The sequence below is a fragment of the Oppia nitens genome, unplaced genomic scaffold, assembly GCF_028296485.1.
Source record: "Oppia nitens isolate AA-2021 unplaced genomic scaffold, nextdenovo-longstitch-racon4-pilon3 scaffold32_pilon_pilon_pilon, whole genome shotgun sequence".
Classification (NCBI taxonomy): Eukaryota; Metazoa; Arthropoda; class Arachnida; order Sarcoptiformes; family Oppiidae; genus Oppia; species Oppia nitens.
This window is the reverse complement of record NW_026533213.1, coordinates 224742-237500: the sequence shown is the minus strand read 5'-3', so window position 1 is coordinate 237500 and position 12759 is coordinate 224742. Positions and strand designations below refer to the sequence as shown.

At 17.3% G+C, this 12759-nt stretch overlaps 1 protein-coding gene across 1 annotated transcript in view; it reads right to left on the bottom strand.

Annotated features, from left to right (window-relative positions):
* Positions 1-6076, bottom strand: part of LOC128956765 (homeobox protein 9-like) — a 15688-nt gene extending 9612 nt beyond the window's left edge. Inside the window, exon 1 of the mRNA XM_054302479.1 lies at positions 5237-6076. Coding sequence (XP_054158454.1) covers positions 5237-6073 — 837 coding nt within the window. The 5' untranslated portion in view covers positions 6074-6076. The remainder of the gene's footprint in view (positions 1-5236) is intronic.
* Positions 6077-12759: the final 6683 nt, after the last annotated feature.

Genomic DNA, 12759 nt, shown 5'->3' with positions numbered 1-12759 from the left:
TATTTTTTGATATGTTTTTTCATTAAGATTTTATATATGAGTTTAAAAAATCAAACCGTTTTGCTTTATACATGTATAGATTAGAAAAAAATAAATATATTTTTTTAAATTTAAAAAATACTAATCAATTTCTATTTTGTTTAATTGAACAAAAAAAATCTTAATTTAAAATATTTAATTTTAATTTCAATTAGTTTTTCTTTCAAAAAGTCTTTAAATTATATGAAAAATTTCTAAAATTTCATTACTTATATAGTATTAAAAATATATTTTTTAAGGAAATAGTATTTTTTTAAAAAAATATCAAATTAAAGATAATTTATCAGATCATTATATAACTGTATTTTATTAGCTATTATTTATCTTATTAATGATTAAATAATTTATATAATATATTTAACAGTTAAAAATAATATAATTTATAAGTGCTATAATTCTACAGCAAAACAAAAAAAAAATAATAATAACTAAAAATATATAAATATATTAAAAATTACTTAACTTTAAGTTGATATTCATTAAAATTTATTTTTATTTTTTTCGGTGTAAATATTTTATATATGTATCATTAATTTAATTTAAAGTTATATATATTTATTAATATCTATATTTATTTTTATTTTAGGAGAAAAAGATAGCTTCAAATTACTAAAATATTTAGTTTTATTTTTTTTATATATAGACTCTCTCTCTCTCTCTCTCTCTCTCTCTCTTTCATTCATTTACTCACTCTTTTAATAATAAGTAATTGCAATAACTTTAGGCAATACTATATAAAAAAAAGTATTTCTAAATAACTTAATAATAATAATAATAAATAAACAAAAATAACTATTTCTATATACTTTAAGTCTCTTATCGTTTATCGTATGAAATAAGTTATCATTTATTATTTTGTTATATATATATAATCACGAATTTTTGTTTGATTTAATTATTTAATTATAAATATCAATAAATATATATTAAATGTATAATTGTCAGATTAAATTACATTTACTTAAAAATTATAATAATTATTATTATTATTACTTAATGTTTTTCATATATGGGAAATAATTAATAACATATTATAAAGTGTGTGATAAAAAAAATTGCATAATTTATTTACTTTTTTAAAACTTATTTATATCATATACTGTATGTAAGCTATATGTATATATATAGTTAAATCTTTTAATTTAATTTTGTTTATTTTATTTTTAGAAAATTAATATTCATAACTATCATTAAAAAAAAATTTTTTTTTGGATAAATAATTATATAATAATGTTTAATATAATGACTAACATTTATAAAATAGATTGCTAATTTGCGTAATTTTAATTATAATTAAATTTTTTATAAATAATAATAATAACAACAAATAAAATTATTTATATAAACTTATTAAACTTAATATGCGTGAAAATGTATACTTAATAAAATATAAAACAACAACAACAACAAAAAAAATATTTATCAGTAATTATGTGAACGTAAAATAATTATCAAAAAAAAATTTCTAAAATAAAATCAGATATAATATAATATTATATTATAATACAGTAAAAATACATATAATATTAATAATAATATAAAAGTGTAGATTAAATAATTTATGGCTAATGAATAGTGTTTTTTTTGTTGTTGAATAATGACTTTTAATAATATCGTATATATTTAAGTGTTTATAATATTAAAAAATATAAATTTTTTATGATAATAAAAAAATAACTGAATGATTTATAACAAACACTTAAAACACATATATATATATATATTATATATAAATACTAAATATTTTATCACACAATTTATTAGTTTAATATCATTTATGTAGCAAATAATAATCCAGATATATATATATTAAATGTTTAATAAATATTTTAATTAATAATTTTTTCATTTTTTGTTTTATGAAATCTCAATAAACTATATATTGAAATGTCAATTATATTATATTACATGTACTGAAAATAATATTATAATAATTTATTAATTATAAAATATACTGTATAATGATAATTATATAATACAGTTGTTAATGTGTAATACTGATAATATAATATTTTAATACCTATTAATTAATACCTAAAAAAATATAACTTATGACTGAATGTTGTAACTAAATTTTTTACATTTAATTATTAAAATATTTATTGAATTTTTATATTTTTAAATTTCATTAGATTAGTTTTCACACTATACTGTAATATTTAAATACAATATTAACAATATTTTTAAAACTAAATTTAAACAAATAATTTATATTAAGATGCTATGAAAATCTTAAGACAATAATCAAAATTAAATATTTATTAATAAAATTAAATTTTTTTTTAATAAAAATTATAAATAAAATATGTGTATAAAATTTAATATTCACTAATAGTAATAATAATAACTTTAATAATATTGTTTGTCATTAGCAAACATTTTCCCATAAGTACCCTCTTTATTATAGACTGATAATAATAATAATAATAATAATAATAAATTATTATGTTTGTCATTGAATTTTAATTGTATTGATTATTATTATTTTTATTATTACAATATTATCGTAAAATTTCACCCATGAAAAAATAGATAATAATTAATCTCTATGTCTATTATATATGACATTTAATGTCAAATATATATTTTTTAGACGGATTTGACTATTTTTTTGTTGTTTTGTTTCATTGATTAAATTAATTATTGTTAATATACTGTAATAAGTTTATATGAGACATAACTTTGTTGTCAACTTGTTGTATATATATATATATATATATATATATATATATATATATACTGTATATATAATAGTTTTATATAATAGTAATAGTAGTAGTAGTTGTAGTGTTTATGACAGGTATACATATACAATACAATACCTTATATTTTATCTAATCTATTATTATTAGTTAGTTAGTGTAGATAATATACCTGTATATACAGCACAGGTAGTTAGTTAATAACTACTAATATACTTCAATGACTATAGTCCTGTATATAGTTAATTATAATTATTGTTGCTATTGTTGTTGTTGTTGTTGTTGTATAAATTGAATTGTTAATAACTTATGTGTCTTTTTAGTATTTTTAGGTAATTTTTTGGTTAAAATAAAAATTGTAGTATTTTTTTGTTTGTTTGTTTGTTAACTCTAATATACAATTGAAATACTACTGTAGTTTACTTGTTTATTATCAACAAAAAAAATATTAGTCTATAACAATAATATTAGTTAGTTAGTAGTAGTAGTAATAATAATAATAGCACTAAACATTAGTTTTTTTAATTATACAATAAAAGTTACAGTAATTTTGAACAAAAAAAAATTTATAAAGTATTAAGTATAGTAAAGATTTTATATTTGATTTATAATTGATATCAATAGCGAAAAAAACTATTACTGTATTGTTTATAATACAATTTGTTATATTGTATTTTGTTAATGTGTTATCAAATAAAAATAAAAACATATTGTCAATTATTAGTTTAATATACTGCAAATTAATTAATATAAATTAATTAATTGATTGATTAATTGCATTAGAAAATTATATTTAATTAGATATATATATATATTCATATAATAATTTGTTGCTATAATACACATAAATTATATACCTGTATAAAAAACTTATTATTAAAATTATATGGAAAATAAAAATTTTAAAAATTATCATTTAATATCCTTATATTTAAGTGTTAGTCATACTACTTATGTATTTCAATATTAATTATTTGTGTATTTTTTTAAAAAAACTAATTATTTATCTCATACTATTGTCATATGATATTTATTTCATTATTATTATTTATTAATTAATTTTTATAATTTTTATTTAAGTAATTGTTTATTTTTTACTCTCTCTCTCTCTCTCTCTCTCTCTCTCTCTCTCTCTCAAAGATTATGAGATTAATAATTATTTTTTTATTTATTATTGTTTGTTATTTTTGTTGTTATGTTAGAAATCACTTTCTATTTTATTTGTCTCTAGTTGTTGTTAATTGTTTTATTAATTATTATTATTTAAAAAAAATAAAATAATTTTGTGTTATTTTAGGATTATTATGCAATAAAACACAAAAATAAATAAATAAAATATTTATATATAGTTTACGACAAAATATATATAACATATTTCTAAATTTTTTTTAATATAAAAGTGAAATTAATAATATTAATGATATATATATATTATGATTAATAATATTATATAAATAATACATTACACGTTAAATGAGATCTAAATTTAAATATTTAAATAACATTTAAATTAACAAACATATAATGTATGATATAATGAATAATATAATAAAATTAATTATTTTTTACCCACAATTAAACAAACAGTTTTGGAAAATAAAACTAAAAGTTTTTTTTCTGTTAAACCATTTATAAGTCTATGGTTATAAATAATAATAATAATAATAATAAACAAAAATAATGTTAATTAAATGTGAAAACCATATTAAGGAAAGTTATGTATTTTAATTAATTTAATTGTATATATATTTTGTTGTTATTATTGTAGTTGTAGTCATTCAGAAACAATGATACATATATTTTTTGATTTAATATATCCGCCAATTATTAAATTATATTAGTTTTTTATTGTATTCAAATACCGGTATACATATACAATATAATACAGTGTATATATGTATATCATATGTTAAAAAAACAATAGTAAATGGTTTACCGGTACTATTTAATATTTAAATCATTGATAATAGTGTATTATACCTGAATATATAAATTATATTATATACATATATATATTGTATTGTAAAATACAATTTATTTAATACATGTAATGAGAAATCGTGATTATTGTATATTTAAAAAAAAATCAAACATACATAGGATATAATCACTAAAACGTTTTACATATTATATATCCATATATTTATAATTTACAAAATAAATAAAAATCATATTTATATGTTTAATATATCATATTATTATTATTATTATTAAAGTATATTATTATAATCATAATTCCTGTATAAACAATATATGATTAACAATCAAAAAAATAATACTGGATTATTATATCAATAATAATAATAATAATCATAATATTTGCTGTACTCTATATTAGTCACGTATTTATGTAATAAAACAAAACAAAAAAATCATCGATAGTTACAAACCATTTGAAACAATTTTTCAACCCAGGTCAACAAATAATAATAATAATAATATATAGTAATATCATAATTATATAATAAAATTATTTAAAAAAACAAAAAACTTACCGCAATTTTGCACAACTCTTTATATGAGGCAATACGAGAGCGAACCGAACTAATAGCTAGTAGACCATCATTATCATCGCCATTGACAGCTACAGTTCCCGGCGACTGTCCTCCCGATAGTATGCCGCCGCCACCACTGACTGCAATAACTACCTGTCCGGTACTATCGGCTGCTGTTGCTGTCGTTTTTGGCGAATATTGCGGTGACAGTGTAGCCGTACTGATTGGACTGCTGGTACCGCTGCTAGTATTGCTGCTACCGTTGGTGGCGGTGGCGCCAGTAGAAATGGTCGACACCGACAGATGCTGGCCAACCGGTACCCGTATTGTTGTCGATACCGTATGTAGTGAACTATTATTACTATTGATAGACGAAGCCGAGTCCTCATTGAAACCTTCGTCTTCGATGTCGATTTCATCGGCAGCGTCCTCGGCGTCTACGGTATCGGCACCAGTAGCCGCTAGAGCACCGGTAGTAGTAGTAGTAGTAGTAGTAGGCGCCAGCAATTGACCATGCACCATTTTAGTTATGTCTGGCACTACTTCATCACTATTAGTATTATTATTATGCAAATGATGGACAGGTAGTACACATTTTGCATATTTAGCATTACTATCATTATTACTATTATTATTATTCATATTATTATTATTATTATAGTGATGTATATTATTATAATGATTAGTATTATTATTATTTTGTTGTTGTTGTTGTTGTTGTTTGACGTTAACCAACATTTCCATTGATTTTTGTTGTTGGGATTGATTATCACTTGTTGTAACTATTGATGACTTATTATTGATGTTTTCGTTGTTAATACTAATTATTGAAATCATTTTATTTTACTTTTTTATTAATTAGTTTCTCAATAATTATCGAGTATTTATATATATATAAAATATTTATTGACTGAGATTTTTTATATAGATTATTTGTTATCAAATAAATACTAATTTTTATATATATCAGTAAATTTAAGTAATTATTATTAATAATAATTAGTCAATAATTTAATCTTTTATTTTTAGTATTATTAATTATTAGGGTTTAATGTACAGTTAGTTAGATATTATTATTATTATTATTATTACACATAAATATAGTAATATTTTTTTAATCTAATAAACTTTATGATTAAGATGTGCTAATATTTGACAATTATTTTATCAATTTTTTTTAACAAACATTTAAAAATATTTATTAATACATTATTATTATCATTATTATTGTCTAAATTTTGACTAAACATCAAAAAATAATATTTTTATGTTAAATATTTCCGTAATTTTGTTTTTTGTTTTGTTAACACATTTGAATAATAATAATAATAGTAAATAACTAAATAAATAAAATTAAATGCAAAATATTAGTCACACACACACACACACAACAAAAATTATTGGCTATCAAACAAACTAAAAATGTTTCAAACTATTCATAACAATATTCATATTATTATTATTATTAATGTTTTAAATACTGTACTTTTAATACAAATAAAAATTTTGTATATTATTTTACAGTCAGTCAGTATTGAATTATATAACACATGTGTGTGTGTGTGTTATACACAGTTAGTTTGAAAAGTGGTTTTTAAAATAATAATAATAATAATTCAATGGACTGTCATATATAAAGTATATAAATTATAAAACGATTTAAACAAGTTTATGGATACCACCGATGATGATATATACTGTATATATATCTATATAACAAACTGAGAGATGATCGCACTGTTAGGTTATAACCATATGATAGGGTTGTTGTTGTTGTTGTTGTCTATAATAGTTGTGTTCAGTTAGGGTTCAGTTGACTTCACTTCTCAAAAAAAAATTAAAATAAAATAAAATACAGTAATAATAATAATAATAATTCATTTATATTACAACACAATCACTTTACAGTCAAATATGATAACAACAACAATAATAAAAAAAAAGTTTTTGTTGTTGAAAAAAAACTTTATGTGGTTTACAAACAAACAAACTAAACAACAAAAAAAACTATATATGAGTTTTCAAATAAATATAATGTCTATTATATATATATATATATATATATATATATATATATATATATATATATATATATATATAAAACACAGTCCCCTCCAGGAGGTTATACTCCTTTAGCACTCAACACACACACATGGATGAGACACTAATTTTTTTGTTGTTGAAATAGGTTTTTAAACATATATAATAAGTAGTAGTAGTAGTAGTAGTAGAAAAAACCAAATTTTTTTTCATAAAAACCAATTTTTTTCACAAAATTTCTAAATACACGACAAAACTTCATTCAATGATTTTAGTGTATATATACTGTATATACTGTATATATATATATATATATATGAAAAAAATAGTCGAAGCAATTAAATATCAATTGCTGGCGAACCGTACCGATTGACTGATTATAAATGACTTACACTATAGTGTATGTATGTATACAACAACTACTACTCCTTATATAAAAGATAGTCAGTCACTGTTGTTGTTGTTGTTGTTAATACAATGTAATGTTTTTTGAAAATTCAATGATTTAAGACCAGAGTTGGAGAGAGAGAGAGAGAGAGAGAGAGAGAGCACAGGTATGTTACTTATGTATGAATGTGTCTGTAATGTGTTTTACGAAAGTCCTAAAAGCACATCAGGTATACTGTATATGAATACAGGTATGAATATTATAAAAAAATAACTACCGGTGCACACGCATGTCTATTGCTTAGTATTAATAGTATTACCTGTTTGTCTGTATGTGTGTGTGTGTGTTTTTTTTTATAAAAAAAACTACTATCTGGTAATGTTATGTAACAGTTATAATCATAATGTATTGTAAAATTATATTGTATTTTATTGTATTAAATGAGATGAAAATTATTAATTAAGTTATGATTTTCTAATTTTTTAATTAATAATTAATACAAAAAAATATATATTTAAATAATAATTTTATTTATTTATTTAAAAAATTATTATTCAAAATTTTTTATTGAGTTTTTTTAAAAAATAAATAAATAATTAAATAGAAAATTAAATAATAAATAAATTGACGACAATATTATGAAACTTATATAACAATAATAATATTTTTTAATTAAATAAATTTATGCATAAATTATTAATTGCTATAAAGTTTAAAAAATTATTTCTAAAAACAAGATTAAAAAAATATATATTTTTAAAAATGTTATTTAGATTACAGATTTATTAATAAACTAAAGTATTATTGTTTTATTCAACAACAAAAAAATATATACAATAAAGTGTTGAAATTATTGCCAAAAAATTTATAAAATTAAATAAAAGAAAAATAATATTTTTTATTATAGAAATTATTTTTAAAACTTGAATTGTATGAAAACAATATATTTAGAAAAATATATATATAATACAATGTGTGTACAAAAAAATAAATAAATAAATCCAATAGAAAAAATACTATACAATGAAAGTTAGTTTTAATTTTAGAAATTTTAATTTATTAGAAATACTGTATAATATATAAAATATATTATATCAAAAAAACTAATTTATTTATAATACTTTATAATAATATATATATATATATTTATTTTGTTTGTTAAGGTTGATTGTACATCAAATGAAATAAAAATTGGTTTCAATGATTCACTGATTAATTTTTTATTATTATTATTATAATAACAATAACAAAACTTTTACCACAATTATTATTATATGAGAATTTTTCAGACAAAACACATAACAGACACCAAAAAAATGAGTTTTTTGGTCTAAATATTTGGACGAAAATTGAAAATTTAATTTTGTTTTTTTTTTGGTAAAAATTAAATTAAATGAAAATAAAAATAAAAATAAATATATAAATAAATTTATAATTTTTTTCCCAAAATCATGACTTTTTTTATGATATTCAATGAGAAATTTGTTGTTATTTTTGTAAGTAATTAATCTTTTGAAAAATTAATGTTAATTTTATTGTTGTTTTGTTTTGTTTAAAACTAATACCTAATGATTATAAAAAAGCCAACTAATCTTTTGAATTTTTTTTAAAATAAATATTATTATTATTATCATTATTATTAGAAAATATATTTCAAACAATAATTAAATACAATAAAAAGTAAAAATAAGTTAGAGATTTCACATTTTTTTTATTATCTCTCTCTCTCTCTCTCTATATATATATATATATATATATATATATGTTATTTTTAAATATTTTTTTTTTGCTAACATCGCTAATATATAAATCTATTATTAGATACACAACTTTCCCATATATTGTATAAACACAGTATATATATAATATATATATAATATTAATTTGTATTTATAATTTTGAGGACACATAACTTAACATTATTAATAATAATAAATTGTATATAAAAATGATTTTGTTTTAAAAAACTATAAATAAAAAAATCGCTACTTTAAAATGTAATAGTTTAATATATAATTTTGTTTAAAATTTGTATTAATTTGTTATTAATGTTAATTGTTAATCTAAATATAATGTATATATATACTGTATATATATAATTGATTACTATCTATAAAATATTAATTACAATAGAAATTAATAATGATAATAATAATTTTATTTTCAGTATATAAATTATTTATACAATATTTTTAATAAACTATTAATATATATAAAAAAATACTTTTGCTTTAAAACTACTGTAAATAACTTTTAATTTATTTGTTTTTAAAAAAATTGTATTTATTTATTACAAGTGAAATAAATAAACACATAAATCTAACATAATTTTGTTTATATATGTTATATAAAACCATTATATTTTTATGATTAATACATTCACTAATTAATTAAGGATACGGCAAAAAATAAAATAAAAACTGATAATAATATTAATAAACAATTTATATGGCTTTTTTAAAATAAAATTTTAACCTTAATTTAGGTTTTAAAGTCATAACCTTTTTAGTTGTTAGTGAAGTGAATGCAAGAGAGAGAGAGAGAGAGAGAGAGAGAGAGAGCTATGAATTTTAATTACATTTCACATCAAACCTATCGTGAATATCGTTAAAAAAAACTAAAATAATAACTATATTTATATTTATTATTATTATTATATAGTAATCTATATATACAGTATATATATCTTTATATTTCTATCTTTCTTTCAGAATATTATTATATTACATAAAAAAATCAGTCATTTAGTCATTTATAAAAAATGTTTGTAAAGCAATTTTTTTCGCTTAAAATCAGAAAAAAAAAATAATTTACACATCAAAGCCTAACATGAAAAAATAGGTGTCAATAATATTGTTGTATTTATATATATAGTATTATATATTCAATAGTTTTATAATATAGTTGTATTGTTTCATAATAATAATAATACTAATCATAATAATTATTATTGACATTTAAATCGTGACTATATTTCAAAATAAGTTTTAAATTTTTTTTTAAAAATTATATAATTTTCTTTACATTGAATTTTTAGTGTGTCGTTCATTGATTATTATTATAATTTTATAAATAAGATTTTACGTATGAAAAACAATTATTTGATGTAAAAAATTTATTGTTAATATTTTTCTCAGTGTAATTATAATAAATAATACTTAAATAATTTTATCAATCAATAAAAATGTCTTATCTATTATTATTATTATTACTAATATTTAGATTTTTCTGAGAAAAAAAATATTACTACTATTGTTTCAAAAAATTTATTTCGTAATCATAATTTATTTCATTATAAATTGATAATAATTAATACTACAACTAATGATAATTATTATATTAATTAAAAAAATAAATGTCAATAAAAGTTGATATTGACTTACAATTGAATTTCATTGATTTCATTAATAATTTTTTTTGATAGATTTATTGCCAATAATATTAACTATAAATAATATTTCAAACATTTATTTCACACATCAATATATAGACATATAGATAATTATGTCAAATGTGATTATAGTATATATATATAAATAATTTATATTATAATATTATATATTTTTAGCACATTTCATATACAACTAATTAAACACAAATTTTTTGTTGTTATTGTTGTTTACATCTATAGTTAGTTATATTTAAATTAGCTAATTTATTTATAATTAATACTATTCAAAGAAAAAAATAAAGTAAAATTATTTGTTAAATTAAATCATAATTGTATTAAATAAAAAATTTAAAATAAAAATTCATGTCATATAATTAGATCCTAATAATACAGTTAGAAAAAATATATATTTGCAATTAAATTTTATTGCCAATTATAAAATACATGTATTAAATTATTTTAAATTAACTACATTATTATTATTATCATAAGTATTATTACAATTGTAATTTTATTTGGCAATTATAATTTAAAAATTTTTTTAAAAAAAATTAATACAAACTATATATTAATATAATTTACTAAACAACAAAATAAAAACATTTTTAAAAATTCATTCAAAAAACTAATTGCTTATATATATATATATATAAAATATAAATATAGTTTATAAAAGTTTTTTTTAAATAAAAAAACTAAAATATTTATCTATAATTCCCTGTCATATCCTGTTAGTCGAGAAGTAACTGATTTTTGTTTGTTTTGTTTTTTTTGTTGTTTTACCGACAAAATGTTTTTAATAGTTTTTAGTGTTAAAGATAATAATGTTAAGTAAAGTCCTTATTTAATAAATGTCATACAAAATTAGGAATTTTAATGATAATAATCTAAGGTATATACTGTATATATGTATATATATATATATATATAGTATAATATTAAATATATATTTTTTTATTAGTTCACAGAAAATTAAATACTAAAGTAATGAAATATATATAATATATATAAATAGATATATTTATATACAGTATATATTTAACACATATCTCAACATAATATCTAAATATAATAGAAACATATCATATATAATATATATATATATATATATATATATATATGTTATATACCTATATATCTATATCATAGTAATTATATAAATAAGTATTTATATAAATTTTTGCTGATAATATAAAAAATATTAATTTTATTGAGATTAAATAAATACTAAATTATAGTATACTATTATTATTAGTTATTAAAACTATATTTATCAATTTGTTTGACATAATAATTATAATAATATAGAAAAATAATAATGAATTTTTAGAATTTTTATTTATATAAAGTATTTATTTACATTTATATTGTTTTTAAATGTCTCAATAATCATTAAAAATAAATAAATTTTTTAATACTTTAATACACACAAAAAAACTGTATTTAATAGTATTGTCAAAAATATGTTATATTATATATATAAAAATAAATAAATAATAAAACTGTTATTATTGTGTCAAATCAAAAAATTTTTTTAGGCACAATATAATTAGTGTCAATATTAATACTATAGCTAGAAATAATATAATAATTATCCCATATTTTTTTTAATATATGTTACTTGATATTAGTAATAATTTTTGTCATTATTTTAATGTATATAATTTAAATGCTATAATTATTTATATATTGTATAGGATTGGT